The following is a 19784-nucleotide window of genomic DNA, read 5'->3' as shown; positions in this document are numbered from 1 at the left end:
GCATCTGTCGCTTTCCCAGCTACCCAGCACCCTCCTGGGAGAGGCCCCAGGCTTCAGTTGCCCCATCTGGGAAATGAGGGTAATGGTCCCTCCCCACTCCACCACCAACCTCCCCCCACCCCCAATACACACACACAATAGAATTTGCTCCAGATGGTCTGACCATATCTATGTCAACTATGCTATGGCAGTGACTGTTGATAATAAGTGTTTGTAGCTTAATCATCTCCAACCCCCCTTTGTACAATTCCTTCATGGGAGATTTTCTGTTCATCAGGGGTCTTGGCTATCTGGGGGCCCCTCAGGCTATGATGGAGGAGCAGTGACTTCAGCTTGAGATTTACAGGAAGGGGGTGGGGAGTTTGGATAGATAGGAGAAGAGATGGAAAGGACTACAGAATGTCAAGGAGGAACCTAAGAGCATCTTCACTAGAAGGACCCTTAGAATACACAGTGTCCAAGCTTGGGTAGATCTTAGAACACAAAATGTCAGAGCTCGGAGGGCCTTCAAAGTTGGGAGGGATGTCAGAGTTAGACAACTTAGAACTATAGAATGTTACCATTAGAAAGCCCCTTAGGAAATGGTCCTATACCCTCATTTTACAGATGAGAAGATGGAGATGCATAGAGGAGAGATCTTTGCTTAGGCTGTCCCCAGTTCTCCAAGCAGGTTTCTTCTGCCTCCTCCAGTGTTTTACTTTGGGCTGCCTCCCTCCCTAGATGCAGGCTGCAGCTCCTCTCCCCACTCATTCCTCTGCACACACTTCCCAGCCCTCTGAATTAGGCCACTGAGCCCATTGACACAGTTTGGGAAGCTCCGAATGGCAGAAACCCAGCAGTCAGTGGTCCCACCTCATTGCCTGCTCAGAATTACTTTCCAGAGGCTCCCAACAGCTGATTAAGGCCACCAGCCTCAGGGGGAACCCTCCCGCATCCCCTACATTCATGCCTGTTATCTCATCTGGTCCTCAGTGTACTCCTGGGAAGGTTGGCCGGTGAGGGATTGACCCCTTTTTAAAGATTAGGATTCTGGAGTGCAGAGAACATTTATGACTTGCCCAAGATGACCCAAAGAGAAAGTTTCAGAACTGGGTCTCTCTCCCTAGTTGTCTGTGAGCCCCATTTTAACCTTTTAGTTCTCACCAGCTCCTCTTTGCAGTCAGAGGAAACTGACAGTCCTGGTAAATGACTCACCTGAGGCTTCCTGGGAAGTCAGCAGAGAGCAGGGAACCTGTGCTCTTTCCCCTAGGCTAGGGCAAACAACAGGATGGGATGGAGGGGCAGAAAGTAGGGTGAATTGGGTGTAGGTTGGAGCCACATGTGAAGGTATCCTGTTGGCCCCTGTCCCCAACATGCACCTCCTAACCACCAGCACCAATGATCCCGATCTCCCCACAGAGGACCAGCTGCCCCCTGGCTTTCCCAACATCGACATGGGCCCCCAGCTGAAGGTGGTAGAGCGCACAAGGACCGCCACCATGCTTTGTGCAGCCAGTGGAAACCCGGATCCTGAAATCACCTGGTTCAAAGATTTCCTCCCAGTGGACCCAAGTACCAGCAATGGCAGGATCAAACAGCTGAGATCAGGTAAGCATTTGGGCTCGGTTGGGGTGGGGGGCCAGGCGTACCCAGGCAAGACCAACCTTCCACCTCTGTGCTAAGGGCTGCCGGTCCCTCCAAGCCTTGCATTCCAAAGGGCAGGTGAGCATCTCAGGCTTCAATCCCCTTCTCTGATAATGAGCAAGAGGCTTCCATGCACACCTGGAGTGCTACCTTGAGTGGGGAACAGGCCTCAGGCTCAGGGCATCCTCCAGAGGGAATGGAAGGCCCAGCCTGTCCCCACACGGCCTTGGCCTCTGACCTCTTTGGTGGGGTCATCCCAACAAGGGCCACTCCCCCAACAGCTGTGTGTGTATCTGCTCAGTGCCTGGCACTGGGCACTGTTTGTCTTCCCCCATCTGTTCGTCCATCTGTCCACTAGATCACGTGCTTGTTGGGTGTGGTATTGCTTGTATACGTGTCTGTGTTTATAGCCGTTTTCTTGCTCATCAGTTCCCCAAGTATAACTTTATACCTATGTGTGTAGACACACACATGCATGTATGTCTCTGTGCTGTGTATATTTCTTTCCAAAAAAACTACCACAAAATCCTCACCCAGATCCTATTGTTGTCCAGCTTAGAGATGAAACTTCCCACACAGACACACACGTACCCTCTCTGGCTTCTCTTCTTTCTCAGTCTACATCAAGAACCTCCCCTATTGAGGTGCAATCAGAGAATCCTCCCAGAATCTTCCCCCACCGCTAATGAGATGGTAGTGGCTCAGTTCCTTCAGTGCCCCCTTCCCCCTCTCCTGGACCTCAGAGTCTCCTAGCAGGAGCTGGTCTTTTAGGAATTGTCCCCCAGAAGTCAAAAAGTGAACTGCCTGGGGGAATGGAGATGGGATGAGGCTGGACCCTTTTGGGTAGGTATGTAATCCCCAAGAAGAATTACAGTCTGAGTTTCTGTCTTTAGAAACACCCTAACCTAGAAAATGAGATTGCTGGGACCTGCCTCATCAAGGGCATCATCATCCCTTCCCTCCACATCCAACTTCAAGCTCCTCGAACTCTATCTTCCCTCCCCCAAAAGGAGGAAGACAAGACTTTCTTCAGAAAGTTCTTTCCTCTCCATAGCTCAGTGGGGAGTGAGGGCTCCATATACCCCGGTGCCTCTGAAGTCAGTAGCTGACAATGTCCCTTCTTTGCCCTCTCTCCCACCCAAGAAAAAGAGATGGTGAAGTTCAACTTCCTTCCAGGTGGGGAAAAAATCTTCCTGATAATTAACACTATTCCTAAAGTGGAATAGACTAATTCAGGAAGTAGTGAGCTCCCCATCCCTGGAACTCTTCAGGCAGAGACTGGGGGACTATTTGTTGAGAATGTGTAGAGGTAGGGACTAAACTAGATGCCCTTTCCAGCTCTGAAATTCTGAAAAGCTTAGACCAAGAGAACATGACAAGGAGCGAGATGAGGGGAGGGCAGGGAGGAATGGGAGTTTCAGTAGGGCAGATATGGGTTCAGCCGAAGGAACAGTTGCCTTAGGATCAGAGCTGTCCTGAGGTTCATTCAGAACAGTGACTTTTCTGGCCATCAGAGGAGATGGGACAGGGCACAGTATAGCCCTTGGTCCATTGGCAGGATGGACCAAGCAGTCCCAGAATCCCTCCTAGAGCTGGTGTCCCAGAATCCCTCCTAGAGATGGTGTCCTCAAGTCCTGGCAGTTTGCAAAGAGACAAAGAGGCTGCCTGGGAGAGGTGGGGAGGGAGAATCAGACCCAGGGAGTTTTTTAGTCTCTTCTTCCATGAATCATCAACGGTTGGATCTGGGAAGGACCTATGGCCAGAAAAGCCATCACATTTAGGGGTTGCTACTGTCTGAATAACCCACTTAACAAACTCACTGTTTTCTTTTCTGATTCACTATTTGAAACATTCAGAGACCTTTGGTAAGTCTGTTTGATCAAGCAAGTTAAATAGCTAACGTCCTTCCTGACCCCAGAACTAATGACCACCCTAACAGCTTTAGACACGGCATGTTTACTAACCCCTCTCACCAGGAGCCCTCTCTCCCTCAGAACGACCTGTCCTCGGGGGCACCAAAGGCCAGAGCTCTGGCTTCTGAAAAAGGAGAAGGAGGGAGAAAAGAACCTGGGGGTGGTAGCCTTTGGGGCAAGGGTGGCTCTCCTGGCTCATCCCTGCCCCTGGGGAAGAAAGGAGGGGGGAAAGAGTTTCACATCTAAAAATACTAGCAGAGGGGCAACTAGGTGACTCAGTGGAGAGAGAGCCAGGTCTGGAGACAGGAGGCACTGGGTTCAAATCTGGCCTCAGATACTTCCTAGCTATGCAATCCTGGGCAAGTCCCTTAACCCCCCATTTCCAGGCCTTACAACTCTTTTGCCTTAGAACTGACACTTAAAATTCTAAGACAGAAGGTAAGGGTTTCTTTAAATCAATCAATCAGTTTTCAAGTTCTAAAACAGGAATTTGGAACCCCTGACAGTATTATTGTTCAGTTCTGACCCCATTTGGAATTTTCTTGGCAGGAGATATTGGAATGGTTTGCCATTTCCTTTTCCAGTCCATTTTACAGATGAGAAAACTGAGGCAAGCAGAGTGAAGTGAATTGCCCAGGGTCACATAGCTAGGTCAGATTTTAACTCGGGTCTTCCTGACTGTTGGCCCAGTGCTGTCTCTACTGCACCACCTAGCTATACAAAGAATAGATCAGCCTGGCTGAAGGGAATGGAACACACTATTAATTCCAGTTCTCAAACCCAACACCAGTAAACCCCTTGAGGACTTCCAGTAATCCACAAGGCAAGAGAAGAGAGATGTCTCTGAGAGCCTTTTCACTCAAGCTTAAAGCACACTCGAGAGCTGGATTTGAGTCCCAGCCTTGTATGACCTTGGATGAGTGCTGCTCCTCCTCTGGGCCTCGGTTTCCCTATTTGTAAATCAAAGAATGGGACTGATTGCTAAGGGCCCTTAGAACTAGAATATTCCCTGAATCTAAAAAAACAAAACAAAACAAAAAACCTCTGTCCTGAAATCCAGGCGACTCAGGTTCTAATTTCCCCTCCTGCTGGCTTGTCTGCGTGACTTCTCTCAGCCTCATTTTCTCCATCTGTAACATAAGGGGAATCTCTGGAGGATGCTTTCTGCTCTGAAATTGTGAGCCTGAGACACTCACTTCCCCTTACTCTGCCCCTCTTCCTTGCACATCCTCCTGGGAGAGCGATACACACAAAGCACGCATTGGTACATGTTCTCTGGTTACTATGGCGACAAGCCCTCTGCCTCCTGAATCCCCCAGGCTCTGCTTAACCCTCAGTGCTCTGGTCCCTCTCCCTTCCCCCCAGGCCTGTCCCTCCCCAGGCCCCTGGCAGGTTGGACCTCAGCTGGTCCTGGTACTGTAGAAGAGGCAGAGGCAGGCTGGTGTCTGCCATCCATCCCTTGCATCTGTCCTCCATGCAGGTCCTAGTTTTTGGTCCTTAGACCTGGTTCTGGATGACAGATTCCTCTCTGTCTGAGGGCAGGCCCCCTCCGTGAGCTCCTCGCAGCCACTTGGCTTCTTTCCCCGACCCTCCTGCTGCTCCCAATCACTCAGACTCTGGTGGAAGAAGGAAAATAAGAGGGAGGTTGTGTCCTAGGATCCCAGCCCCTTGAAGAAAAGCCCCCGACCCCGACCAGAGTGCTAGAATAGTGAAAAAAGCCAAAGATTTGGGTGTGACTCATAGCTGTGTGACCTGAGGCAAGTTACTGAATCTCCTTGAGCCGAAGTGCCCTCCTCTCTAAAATAAAGGGGTTACAGTGGAATTGTCAACTACAGAAGAGGGGAGGGAGACATCGTGAATCATGGGACCTTGGAAAGCTTGTGTGTAGATAGGTTACTAGATTAAAATAAAGAAAATTAAATTAAAATAAATTAAAGGGGTTGGGGCAGCGATAGAGAGCCAGACCTGGAGTAGGGAGGGCCTAGGTTCAAATCAGACACTTTCTAGCTGTGTGGCCCTGGGCAAGTCATTTAGCCCCCTTTTGCCTGGCCTTTACTGCTCTTTTGTCTTAGAACAGATTCTAAGACAGAAAGTAAGGACTTTACATTTTGTTTTTGTTTTTTAAAGAGGAGTTGAACAGACTGTCTCTAAAGAGCCTTCCACCTCTAAATCCCTTGCTTTATGATGTCAGAGTGTAACCAGGGCCTTGAAAAGCCCATTTCCTCTTTCTCTTGCTCTCTTTAGGGCAGCTTCCTTAGCCCCCCAGGATGCCTTTAGAGCAGGAGGCTACCAGGTCTGGGGAAAAGGCCTGAATTTTGAGTCAAGAGTCTTGGGTTTTAAGACCTGACTTTTTTTCCCAGCTCTGTTACCTTGGACAAATTAGTCCCCTCTCCAGGCCTCAGTTTCTTCATCTTTAAAATGAGGAGGTTGATCTCTAAGATCTCTCCCAGTTTTAACAGTCTGTAGGGTTAGGCGTGAAACTCCAAACTCCTTCCTCTCGCCCCAAGGACACCTACCTTTGTTCCCCTCCTCCAGCTCCTGTGGGGTAGAATAATTGGCTTCCTCGTGGGAGAAAGGGAGCGGAATCTTAGAGATCTCCAGAAGAGGGGGTCTCGGTCCCCTGCTCCCTTCCTCCTTCACCTCAGTCCCTCCACCTTTGCCTTATATCCCATATCTGACTTGACAGAAGGGTCTGTCTCTCACTTGGCTGGTTTGGGCTCTTCTCCTTTTCCTCGTGGGGAGCTAAAAGGAGTCCCCCCAAGACTGTGTCGCTCCCCATGTAGTGGGTCTCCAGCCCACTCTGTTCCTCCCTCTTGCCCGATCCTTCCCCTGCCCCCAGACTGTTCCTGTGAACCCTGCCCTCACCCCTGTGTGTAATTCCCAGCCGGAAAGCTAATCCCCGTGCTTCATTAACCTGGAGGGAGGGAGCTCCCGACCCCCACCCTCCATCTGTTCCTTGTCTAACCAAGTGTCCTAACACCCTTCCCCAAGCCGAATCTAACCCGTGCCTCGTGTCCTGGCCTCCCCACTTCCCAGTCCCAAGATCCCAAGGGATGCCCAATCATGCCTGGGCAGGGGGCTCCCTTGTCCCCTCTCTTCTGAAGACAGCCCATCCCCTTTGCCAGCCAGCAATTCCCCACCCAGTATCTTGAGTCTGTGGCGGGTGGGACTTTCCTGATCTGTTTTCTCTTATTTCCAATAAAGGGGTTTGAGGGAACACTCTGGGCCAGCCCAGAGAGGGCCTCTATCCCCAGTGCCCTAGGAGCATGTTGAGGAGGGGGAGGCTCCGGGGAGGGGGCCTCCTCCAAATGCCCAGCCAAGGGCAAGCCTTTATAAGGGCAGTGAAAAGCCCCAGTCTACTTCTCACTGCTGTCCAGTGTTCTAAGAGCTGCCTGAAAAGACACTACCTCGAGTCAACAAGCCAGGTTTTCAAACCCTGGTCCTTTACTTGCTGGTTATGTGACCTTAGGCAAGTCACTTCCCTCTCTGGGACTCAGTTTTCCTCATTCCTAAAATAAAAGATAGAAATAATATAAATATTTATTATTATTATTATTATGATATAAATGAGTGAATAATAAAACCATTTTCCTCATTCCTAAAAGATATAAATAATATAAATATTTTTATTATTATTAAATGAATAATAAAAACATTTTCCTTGTTCCTAAAATAAGATATAAATAATGTAAATTTTATTATTATTAAATGAATAATAAAATAGTTTTCCTCATTCCTAAAATAATAGATATGAATATCTATTGTTATTATTACTACTAAATAAATAAATAAAAGCCCTCTTCCAGGGGGAGCAGGATAACTAGAAGGGGACTTTGGACAGAAAGATGCTTCAGCAATATAATTGTAATGCAGACGTTCCCCCTCCCTCCAGGTTCACTTCCCAGAGGAAGGAAAAGGAGACGGGGCAGAGGTGGTCCCAGAGAAAAAGTCCTGATTGCAGAAGGCACCCCAGCCCTCGCTCCCTCCCTACTCTCCATTCTTCCATTAGCTAATAAGGAGGCAGCCTCCAGGAATAATGAATGACCAGAGCAGGCATATCTGGAAGCTCCCCCCAGGCCTGCCCAGCATGACAGCAACAGCAGCACGCGTGGCCACATAGAGTACACCGGGCAGAATCAGCCCTGGTTTTAGACCCAGCCGCCATCTCTCTGATCTTGGCCAAGTCCCTCCCTCTGTGAGCCTTATTTTTCCCCCAATGGAGAAGGAGACCATGGAGCTAAGTGGCCTCTAAGGTCCCGGTCAGCTCTGAATGCCCAACTTGCCCACTTCCCCAGAGCGGGCATTGTGGGAGAGGAGAGAGAAGATACTGGTCCTTGCCCTCACCATTTAGGTAGTAAGAAGAAACATGGAACACTTCCAGGGGTTAGAACGGGAGCCAGGTTGTTTTGGAACCGTTCCATTGTTAAGCGTTAATGCGCTTTGGCATTAGGGACTCTCAAATTTAAAATAAAAAAATAAAAATGAGAATAAAAATAAAAGACAGAGGCCCTGCCTGCCAGGGAACGGTGAGCACGCAGGAAAGCGCATGGGAGGTGGAGGAGCCAAGATCTGGTACTTGTCCAGAGTCACCTGGATGACTAAGACTTCAGTTAAATGAGGAGTATCAGGGAAAAAAATTAGGAATGAGGAGACCTGAATCCAAAGGCTACTTCCGCTGCCTACTCTGTGATCTTGGGCGAGTCACTTAATCTGAGCTTTAGTCTCCTCCTCTGTAAAATGGGACTATCCACCCTCCCGAATCCCTTCCAGTTCTTAAGGGAAGAAGCCCGTGTTATCCTGTGACCAGATGGTCTCTAAAGGCCCCTTTTCAGCTCCAAATCCTGCAAAGCTAGTGAAGAAACGTGCCAAACACACAAATAATGATGATGTCCGGGAGTATGTTGAGAGCAAAGAAAAGATGGAGACAAGATGTCTAGGAAGATTTGAGAAGAGATTGCTTAAAGCTGCTTGGAGGAGGCAGTGCAAGAGTTGGGTCTTGAGGAAGATTTCCGGAGGCACAGATGAGGGAGGGTCCCTGGGCAGACTCGAAGAAATGGGAGATGGCAGCACAAGAAGAGAGGCCTAGAGACCCAGTGGATGTAAATCACTAGATTTTCAGTTACCCAGAGAGAGAGAGAGGCAGGTCGGACAGTTCCTGGCCATCAGCTCTCTTCTCTTCCAGGGGGTCCTTTTTCAGCTGGCTGGCCAGATGTTTCTGTTTTTCACTTGACTCTCTTTGCTTCCCTTACAGAAAGTACTCCGATCCGAGGTAAGAGGCTCCCCCACTCACTCACCCACTCACTCACTCACTCACCCACCCAGCCACCCACTCACTCGCCCGCCCACCCACCTGCCCCCCTCCTTGCTCCTCCCTCCACACAGTCCTCGGCTCCCAGCCTCCTGCCTCATGTCCAGGGCTCCAGCTTGAGCTAGGGCAGCCTTTAGCTGGCTCCCCCACCTCCCACGTGCCACCCCCTCCTCTCCCTCCCTCCCCCACCCACCCTCGTGTGTCTGTCCTCTTTTGTCTCTGTTTCAATGTTGGTCTTTGTGTGTCTGGGTCCACAGGGGCTGTGAATTATTTCTCAGGTCTTTCCACCAAGTCTGCAGATGACCCGGCCTCGTGGCAGGGGCCGGGGAGGACTGGGGCCGCCCACCCGTGGGTAACGTGATGTGGGGTGGTGGCAGTGAGATCAGAATTGGAGTTAGAAGGTTTGGGTCCAGACTGAAACTCTGTTTCCTCAGCTGTAAAAAAAGATGGGGCTGGAGCAGCTCCGGCTTTAGGACCCTCCAGATCCTGGCCGCAGATGGGACAGTTCTCCTTATCACCCACTCACACATCTCAATCCTCTAGAACCAAGTGATCCAAATTCTAGTCTTGGCTCCGTCTCTAACCCCTGCTCCATGATAGGGAGACTGCTGCCTTCTCTGGGTCTCCGTTGTAGCCCTCCAGAACCTGAGGGGTGCAGACTATAGAGGGTCCCTAAAGCTCGAGGAGTCTCTCCCCACCCATGAGTCACAATTCTGGGCATCTGTCCCAAATGATGGAGCAACACTGCACACAGCTTCAAAGGCCACTTATGCATCGACTCCCAAATTCCCTCCCAGAGATGAAGTGGCCTTTGAGTAGAGAAGAACAGGCACTGAATATAGCTGCAAACTCCACTCTTCTCCTTCCCTCCCCCTCACCCACACACACACTCATCCACACGCACCCAGAGTCTGTCCTCAGCCTTGGGGAGGGAACAGAATCGGGCTGTGCCATCCCGTGGGGGATGCAAGGTGACCCACTGCTGTTGGAGAGGATGTGAGGCAGGCCGGCGTGCGGGGACTTGTCCCACCCGTGCCCTTCAGCCCCTACCCAGGATGGGCAGCATCCTGCCAGGGAGTGGGTGTGAATCTTGTCTTCTAATTCAATTCAATAACACTTGGGGACCCCCTGTATGGCAGGCACTGTACCAGGAATTGGCAGTACTGAGAAGAAAATGAAATAGTCTCTGGGGCCTTAGACTGAACATGTCACTTCCTGGACTTTTTCTGTAAAATGAGCCAGTTCTATAAGATCCGTGCCCACTCTAAATCCTGCGGCCCTGGCACAGGCTCTCAGATTTAAGGCCCCAAGGTCAAGGCCCCTGGCAGGTGCCCAGAATAGTGAGAAGGGAGTCTGGGGTAGCGCTCTAGACCAGGTACACAAAGGGCGAACAGAGAGAAGGTCTCTCTCTAAGCCCATTTCTCTAGAATTTAGAAGAATTTAGAGAGGGCAGCAGGAGCAAGGTGAAATCGCTGAGTAGAATGATCTGAATTGAGACCATTCTCACTTAAGCCAAGAATGGCAAACTAAGGACTCATCCCTGATCTTCCACTGACCCACTCTGTCGCCCTCCAGCTAGGCATCTCCTATCTCAGCCTCAGTTTCCCCTCCTGGAGGGGAAGGTGCTTTAAAAAGTCTGAGACTCTAGAAATTCCAAGTAGAATGATCTGAATTGAGACCATTCTCACTTAAGCCAAGAATGGCAAACTAAGGACTCATCCCTGATCTTCCACTGACCCACTCTGTCACCCTCCAGCTAGGCATCTCCTATCTCAGCCTCAGTTTCCCCTCCTGGAGGGGAAGGTGCTTTAAAAAGTCTGAGACTCTAGAAATTCCAAGTAGAATGATCTGAATTGAGACCATTCTCACTTAAGCCAAGAATGGCAAACTAAGGACTCATCCCTGATCTTCCACTGACCCACTCTGTAGCCCTCCAGCTAGGCATCTCCTATCTCAGCCTCAGTTTCCCCTCCTGGAGGGGAAGGTGCTTTAAAAAGTCTGAGACTCTAGAAATCCCAAGTAGAATGATCTGAATTAAGACCATTCTCACTTAAGCCAAGAATGGCAAACTAAGGACTCATCCCTGATCTTCCACTGACCCACTCTGTCACCCTCCAGCTAGGCATCTCCTATCTCGGCCTCAGTTTCCCCTCCTGGAGGGGAAGGTGCTTTAAAAAGTCTGAGACTCTAGAAATCCCAAGTAGAATGATCTGAATTGAGACCATTCTCATTTAAGCCAAGAATGGCAAACTAAGGACTCATCCCTGATCTTCCTCTGACCCACTCTGTCACCCTCCAGCTAGGCATCTCCTATCTCAGCCTCAGTTTCCCCTCCTGGAGGGGAAGGTGCTTTAAAAAGTCTGAGACTCTATAGAAATGCAGATCCAAACTCTTTAGCCCACATCTCCACCAGCAGACTCAAGTCTTTGTCTGTAGCATGCACTCATCCTCATGAAACATGGGAATTGAAGTAGCCAGCAGTGTGGAATGAACGTCAGGTCCCTGCCTGGCCTCATCAGGGAAGAAGGATTAGCAAGTCCTTAGGATGAGATTTAATTCTTTTCACTTAAACACTTACTATACCAGGCTGCAGAGGACATACAAAGTTTAACTGACCTCTTGGACAGTCTGTGGAGCTCACCCTCTAGCATAATCAATATACAACAAGTTCGTTAAAAAGAGGCAGAGTGCTCTGTGAGGTCCAAGAGGAAGATGGCCATTTCAGGTGGAGTATAAATAACAGAGCCAAAAAGGACATTCCAGCCCTAAGGGATTCTGAGCCAAGTTATAGAGGCAGGAAAGCAGAGAGGGTGTTCCAGGGTTCACTAGCTCTGTTTGACCACTGAGAGAGGAGTCAAATGAAGGGTACCCCCAATTTGTGAAGGGCTTGAATGCCAGGCAAAAGAATAGGACCAGACCACAAGGAAAATCAATTTGGCAGTGGAGTAAGGGATGGATCAAAGCAAGGACATAGCGGAAACCTGTTGGAATAGTCAGGTTGGGTATTGAAGACCCATCCTACAATGGGACCAGTGGACCTAGAGAGGAGTCAGTGGCTGTGATAGGTCTTACAGAGGTAGCCCTAAGGCTCCAAATCTGGGGAAATGGAAGAATTTAACTTATATTAGAGTCTTTCAGGCTCTCACCATGACCTTCTGCCTCTCTAACATGAGCCCAAAAGCTAGGTTCAGTGAAATGCTGAAACTTGGCCTCTGCTTGTCCTTTGGTACCACCTAATACACTCACCCCTGTTGAATTATGGCATGTATGCTCTCTAAGAGTATGAGAATGCTATCTGCATTTTTTTAGAGTCTAAGGATAACAGTGCTTTTATCCCCCCAAAAGTACAATTTTACACATTTTTCATTTCTGAGAGACATTTGGGGGCAGGAGGAACCTTCCCAGTGCCCTCAGCAGCTGCCCAATTAGCCTTCTTGTCAGACCAGCCCCTTATTATAGCTATTTTTCAAACCCCTGCTTGTAAAATTCAAATACATTTTTATTTTCTCTTGGGTGACTTCTAAATGAAGGTGTGTGACATTCAAACACACTTGTGGAAATTCATACACATTTTCATTGACTCCTTCCTAGGCCCAGGTAGATCTAATTAGGGTGTAGGAAATTCAGACTCCTTTATTTATTTTTTAACTCAGACCCTTGGCTTCATACAAATAGAACAACGTGAAACAAACAAGCGATTCACCTTGAAAATAGAAATAGGAATAAAATTTGCTAATTGCTCTTCCTCGCCAAGGAAATTAGCCACCACCAACCAGGGTCAGCAGATGAAATCCAAACCAGGCTGCCCCTACCTTCCAGTGAGATCTTCCTGAAGCCTCCAGGGAACTAGTCTGAATAAGCTGCCCCAAGCCTAGGTTGGCTTATTGCTGCCCGTCCCAGGCCCAGGATACTTCACCATCAACAAACACTTCCCTCCCTTACATCTGCTGTGTACCCAACCCTCTTTTTCCCTCCCCCTCTGCAATGAGCCAAGAAGACAGGCTTTCGGTCCCCCTACCCCCAGGCTTCTTCATCTCTGGCTGGTGTAAAAATTAAAATTAATGTACAATAATTTCAAATATCATATTTTACAAGAATTATTAATGATCAGTAGAAGTAACGAAATAAAACTATGTGCCCATGGCTAATCTACCTGTTCAAAAACCCTGCACTCCACCATAGTCGCCGACAGGAAGCAAAGAGATCAAGACCAGGAACCCCACCAAATTTATCCCCCAGTCTAAGTCAGCACCTAACTACAGGAAGTCAGTGGGCTCCTGGGAAATGTAGTTCAAAGGCACAAGATTTCCAGTTACACAATGGGAGACAGGCCAGACCACAGGGAAGTGCAGTAGGCAAAACAAGATGTTGAGAGAAAGGAAGCAGTACCGCAGACACATAGTAAGCACTTCCTGTATGCACCACACTGGCAGGCACTAAGGATTCCACAAAGGGCACAGCCCCGGCCTTCAAGTAGCTTATAATCTGGTAAAGGAATAAGATTCCCCTTGCCCCAGTCCACATCACACAGCATGGAGTAAAAGCACTCACTGGTTGCCAGGCTCAAGATGGAAACAGTCCCTGCTTCCCAGGACCTTATATTCTAAAAGGAGAAACAATAACACAAAGAGAATAAATTAAAGGGGGGGCACTATAATATATATTAATATATAAATTTATCATATTAGTACATTCAATGTTATTCAATATTGAGTATATAATGTATAATGAATATATAATATAATTATATATTATATATAATAATATATTATCATATATTAATTATATATTATAAATACATGAATATGATATATTAATATAACATAATAATATATTGATATTATATAATAATGTTATATTTTATATATAATACATAATAATTACATTCTAAAGTTCCTCTCATTACTCTGTGTGACCATGGCAAGTTGGCTAAGTCAGTCCTCTTGCCCAAAATTCCCCGCCTCCAGGGAAGGAAGGCCATAGGATGACGCCCAGCCCTCCAGCCTAGCACAGGCCCTGGTTGTGAGGCCCAGCTTCTTTCATGAGTTCATTGGTGAGCTACATCAGAAAATAGGGCCAGAGATGGGGAGGGCAGCAAGATCAGGGAGCGGGTACAATTCGGTGCTAGGTGTAAGCAGGCCAGGATGTTCGGTTCAGACCGGCAGCATTCACTCAAGGGCTTGTGGAGGCCCCGGCCCAGCGAAGCCGGCCTTCGGGCCAGCCCCGGGGAGGTCCAAAGCTGGAGTGGCCCTCGGCCCTGCATCCTAACTCCCTCTGGTCCTTCTCTTCCCATCCTGTCCCCTACCCCACCCCCAGGTGCCCTGCAGATCGAGAGCAGCGAAGAGACGGACCAAGGGAAATACGAGTGTGTGGCCAGCAACAGCGCGGGAGTGCGCTACTCGTCCCCGGCTAACCTATATGTGAGAGGTAGGGAGCGCGTCGTCCCGAAACTCAGGGCACAGCCTCTTCCCCGCTCCCCCCCCCCACCCTGTACCCTCCGGGTTCTCCCCGGCCCCCGCAGACCCGAGCAAGAGATCCGGGGGTCGGGTGGGGATGGAGAATGGTGCCAGGCACCCGGCTAGGTTGATGCTCTTTGACTAGCTGAGCCAAGGCCCCGAGATACAGCCTCCCCGCACATCGGGTGGCGGGGGTTCTCGAAGAGCCCTTCCCAGCCTCCATGGGGTGATGGCACAGGACGCCTAGCTGCGGCCCAGCCCTGCTGGCCGCTGACCCTGTGGCCTTGGGCTTCTCCTCCTCTGGGGCTCCTGCCCCCTAGGCAAAGCGAGCGGAGTCCCTTGAAGCTTCAGCTCTTCCTAGTGACGGGCCATTTGAAAGAGCCCAGTTCTAGGCTGTCTCAGCTGCCAGCTCCAGCCCTTGGCCAGGATACCTCTCTGGCCACCTGTTTCTCAGGTGGGGATCCCCAAAGGCCTCAGGCTGCAGGGAATCCCTTAGCTGGACAAGGCCTGGGGCCTACGAGCAGTGGACTGATTCTAGATTACACGGAGGGAGCATAGGGAGCTCTCCTTCAACTGGAGCCAGCTTAGCTGTCCCCTGGATGAGAAAACCCAGCCCAGCCCAGCAGGAGGGACTTTGGGAGGGAAGCCAGGAACAGGAGGCCCTCAAATTGCCCCCCAAAAACTTGGTAGGGTCGGGTGGAAGTGATCTGTCTTGGGCCTGCAGGGCAGGGGGAGCCCGCAGGTCTTCCCCCTTCCCCCACCGTGCTCCCTAGTCAGCTTCCCATGGTGTATTGTGCTGCAAGCTCTCCCCACTTCCCTCCCTCGTTGTCTGGGCTGGCTTTGCTTTCTGGGCCTCCCTTCCTCCACCTCCAACCCTGTCCACTCCCACCCCGGGCCCCAAGAGAACCACTGCCAGGGGGAGACATGGCTCTCTCTCCATTAGCTGGGAGCCTGGTGGGGTCTAGGGAGAGTCTACAAAGGAGCTGATCCTCCACCCTACCTCACTGCTGCTCCCAGGGCCAGACCCAGATCCTCGGGGGAGATTTGGAGCTCTTGGGGCATTGGGTTCCCTTCCAGCTAAGGCTGCCATCCAGGGGAAAGAAAAAAAAAACAACTGAAACTCAGTCCTCCTAAAACATCAGTGACTGATAATAGATGAGACCTCCCCAGTGAGAGCATCTTAAGTTTACAAGGAGAAAGGCCTAATGGTGGCATTTCAGGTGTCCTAAGGATGAGAGGGAAACAAATTTGAAACCAGACCTTCTTCCTGTGCCTAAAGCCAGCCCTGCTCCCATTAGCCATTGCCCAGAGAAAGCCTAGGAAAGTTGAAAGAGGCTCTGCCTGTCTATGATTGGTTCTGGCTCTAGGATCAAAGGAGCATGTAATTTACAGTGGGGAGGGCTCTTAGAGATCACCTCATCTAGACATTTCATAACCAAAGCCCTCTCCTAGTGGTCAGAGGCTGTGTCCTCAGTCATTCATGCCCTCCTCCCCCTACCCAATTCCCCCTGTTTTACACTCAGACCCAGTGTCAGTCCCCTTAAGGGTCTTAACACTCTTTAAAAAAATACTTCTCCCCCATCCCTTCTGTATCGAGGCCGAGCATTTTGGAGGGCTTCCACGGGCCTAGACTGCGTGCCCAGGCTTGGACAATGATGCTAGGCTGGTTCCTGTGACAGCCCTGGGGGAGAGAGAGTGATCACACAGCATTTGTTTGTGCCCTCAGGGTTTGGAAGAATGTAGAGCCAGACTTTTTTTTTTAATTCACCATTTTTTCCACTTCTCCCTTTTCACTGTGTACCTAATGATATTATGGGAAGAAAACAAGGCAGAGACTGAGGGCAGCATCTTATAACAGGAAAGAATTTAGGCTGCAAATTAGTCCTGGATTCAAATCCAGACATAATCATGGATTCATCATGAGCAAGTCCTTCCCCTCTCTCTGGGCCTCCGTTTCCCCAAATGTGAAATGAGAGGTCCTCCGATGGAATTTGTAAGCTCCATAGTCCTCTGTAACGAGGGAATGGAGGTATCGGATCATCTCTAAAGAGATCTAAAGGATTTGGAGCTCTAGGACCTTGGTTTGAATGCAAGGTCTGCATGAGAAGAGGTGGGAAAAGGGACTTCTAGAAGTCCCAGTTGTCTAAATGCGATGATAAATGTATGAATGGAGAAGAGCATCTCCTCTCCGCTTCTCCTCTCCCAAAGCCTCTCCTCAAGACTATAGATAAAACACTTCCTGTATCCTCTGTGCCATTTGGCTCTGGGGCTGGGCAAAGGGCAGGGTGGCTAGGCAGGAGTGGTAGGTTGGGTAGCTCCAACATTTTGGATGTAAACCAAACAAAATCTCCCTCCCAAGGCACCTAAAATAGCCACCAGGGTGCCCACCGTGAGCTCCCCCTGTGCCCATCAGCACTGGCTGGTTGCCCTCCCTAACCTTCTGTTTCTCTGTAAATGCTTGGGTGAAGCTTTGTAAAAAGTTCTGAGGTCTCCAGAGACTGTCCCGCCACCCCCCCCCCCCCAACCAGTCAAGCAGCAGCCCCCATAGGCGGGCAAGGGGGTAGGGGATGGGGGCTGGGACTTGGGGGGAGGGGCGGTCAGTGGAGTGGGCAGGGGAGGGATGCTGGGAGGGAGGGGGTGGGCAGGGGTGGCCGAGGGGAGGCATTGGACCTCCAGGGCCTTGTCTCCTCAGCTCCCCAGGTGCCCCCTTGGCTCCTCGCCCTCCGGGGACCAGGGGCAGGGGAGGCCAGGGCAAGTGGTGGCAGCTAAATCCTGTCACCTCCTCAGGCCTAGGCCTGGAGCTCGGACACTTGAAAATGTCAAAAGACAGAACCGCCAAGGTAGAGATAGAGTTGGTTGTCGGGCAAATCGCAGAAATTGTTTGGCTTTTTTTTACTTTGGAAGTTTTGTTTTTTTATTTTCGAGAACAAACAAAAGAACGGTTGCAGCTAACAGCCTTGGGAAGGCCTCTTTTACTCTCTCTGTGTTTCCCCTTATTTTTTCTCTTCTCCTCATGTCATTGTGTTCCGCATCAAACCCCCTTAACATCCCTCAGAGCTACGAGAAGGTTGGTGTGTTTTTTTCTTTTTTACGTTCTCTACCCACATTTTTACATTCTTAAGACAAACAAACAAACAAACCAAAAATCAATCAATCAATCAATCAATTAAAAAATTTAAATAAGAGCGAAAAAGCAAGAGAAAATGTTTCCGATGCGCCCGGCCCGCCGGGCGGGGTCACTACCCGCGACGCCCTGCATTGTGAGCGCCTTTCTGCATCCCGTTGGTAATGTTGTTGCTGAATTTTTGCACTCTACGTCGTCATGGTAACTTGGCGTTTGGGCCACTGGGCCTGATGCATGATGGGAGAATGTCACTCTCTTCTCTGCATGCCACTTCCGTTGATTTGATCCGTTGGGTTCAAGACGCCTTCTGAGTGTTTGGTTTATTCTGTTCCTTTATTTCTTCTGTTCTGTCGTTTTTCTCTTATGTTGTTATTTTTTTTAACCAGATTGTTACTTTGTTTTGTTTTTACCCCTCCAAAAAATTCTGTCTTTGGTTTGGTTTTGTCCTCCTTTTCTTTGCTTTTTTTTCCTGGTTGCGCTGTGTGGGCGTTATTTTCCAGCAAATTGTGCAGAAAGCCAGTGTTCCTGCTCCTAGCCTGGCCTGACCCCTTGCCCCCTCATGGGTCACTGAACCATACAGGAAAGGGGTTACCCAGCTGAGATGCCTACCCAAAACACATGGGGTATGGGAGCCCTGGAGAGGGGTTTTTGGGATCGGGAGGGCAAAGGGAGCCTCGGCTGGAGGCAGGGCCCAGCCTCTCCTTGTGTCCCAGAGTGGGAACCTCAGCCCAGTGCAGCCACCTCTCCACATTTTGAGCACTTCTCCCTTACAGGAACCTTCAGCCCTGAATCAGTAAGTCAATCCACAAATACTTATTAAGTGCTTACTAGGCTCAGGGTACTGCTTACTCTTACTATCACCATTTGGTGAGAGCACCATTGTCTGAGTTGTTCCTGCTTGCAACACACAGAATCATAAAGGCCGGTTGATCTGGCCGTTGTCCAGTGTTGAGGATAGAAAGAATTGGCGTGGGCCTCAGTTTCCCCATCTGTCAAATGAGAGGGTTGAACCAAAGGATCTCTAGGGCTTCTTCCAACACCAAATCTAGGATCGTTCTCTTCTCTTGATCTCAGTTTCCTCATCTGCCAAATGAGTTGGGTGAGTCACATTATCTCGGAGATGAGCACTATTTCAGTGGGGACCAGCCAGAACCATCACTGCAGAATTTGTGGTCTACGAAGCACTTTCCCTTCCCTATAGCTTCCACCATGGATCTTCAGTTCAATTTGACAGAGGGAGAAACCGAAGCCTGGGAAAATGAAGTGATGTGCAAAGAGTAACACAGCATCCTCTGATTTGCCTGTCCAGGGTTAGAATAAATATGACATGAAACACCATGAAATTGTGAAAGACATGCTTTCTTTTGGCCTGTTTCCCAGCCAATGACATATAACATCACATGAGTCTAATTAGTCTAGGGATGTAGTGTAATGTAGGCATTGCTAGGAGAACCTGCCTAAGCACCTGGCTGGCCCTGGGGGCTGTTGTGGAAGTAACTTCAGGCAGCCCCTACAGGGGGAGGGAACATATCGAGCCAATTTGTCTCTCCTATTTGAAGGTTCATAAAGCCTCCTCCTCACAACTGCCCTGTGATGGAGCTAGAAGTGGATGGATGCCATGGCCCAGAGGCAATGGTCAGTCACTCTTTTCCTGGCAACCACTGTGGGACTGCCTTTCTACACACCTAGGAAGATGTAGGGTCAGTGACTCAAAGACCACTTTGGGGTGACTCAGACTAGGGTCTGAGTCACACATTTATAGCCAGGAAGGGACCTAAGAGATCATTCAATCCAACCCTGTCCCCATTTTACAGGGGAAAGAATTGACACCCAGAAAAGTTCATTGGCTTGCCCAAGAGGTCACACAGGCAATAAGCAGAAAATTCTGGATTTGAACCCAAGTTTTCTTGGTTCTAAAATCAGTGCTCCTTTCACTGTACCTCACTGCCTTCAGGACAGCTCTTCTCTTCTCTAGAAATATTAGAAATCTATCTTCCTGACTATAAAATAGTCTGGGGGCCAAGAAACTCCCCAAGGAACCTGAGGGGAGCAGCTCATTGTGTCATGGCACTGTGAAGAAACCTGGGTCCAGATTCCATCCCTAGAATAGTCCTGTCACCATCCTGGGCTTCCTTTTCCTCATTTATAATATGAAATACCTAGATGAGGTGATCTCCAAGAGCCCTCCCAACTGTAAATTAAATGCTCCTTTGATTCTCCAAATTGAGGTAAGGGGTAGAAATCCTGACCTCGTCCTCTTTCATGCCCTGAGCTGAGGCTTCCCCTCAAAGTAAATGAAAAAGTAGACAAGCCAATTGGTATTGTTTCCATTGGCATTGTGGGGGACACGTGGTAGAGTG

At 49.5% G+C, this 19784-nt stretch overlaps 1 protein-coding gene across 18 annotated transcripts in view; it reads left to right on the top strand.

The window, feature by feature from the left end:
• The window catches only part of PTPRS (protein tyrosine phosphatase receptor type S), a 223695-nt gene that overhangs the window by 133167 nt on the left and 70744 nt on the right, over nucleotides 1-19784 (top strand). For 11 of the 18 annotated variants that reach the window (XM_056822484.1, XM_056822481.1, XM_056822477.1 and 8 more), the window contains exons 5-6: nucleotides 1399-1587; nucleotides 14161-14271. In XM_056822484.1, the coding sequence (XP_056678462.1) occupies nucleotides 1399-1587; nucleotides 14161-14271 (300 nt within the window). Of the gene's footprint in view, nucleotides 1-1398; nucleotides 1588-8787; nucleotides 8806-14160; nucleotides 14272-19784 lie in introns of all 18 variants that reach the window. The other 7 variants (XM_056822469.1, XM_056822470.1, XM_056822468.1 and 4 more) reach the window with 1 other exon arrangement.

This window comes from Monodelphis domestica, chromosome 3, assembly GCF_027887165.1.
Source record: "Monodelphis domestica isolate mMonDom1 chromosome 3, mMonDom1.pri, whole genome shotgun sequence".
Lineage (NCBI taxonomy): Eukaryota > Metazoa > Chordata > Mammalia > Didelphimorphia > Didelphidae > Monodelphis > Monodelphis domestica.
The sequence above is the reverse complement of the archived record's forward strand: the minus strand, read 5'-3'. Positions and strand labels throughout refer to the sequence as shown.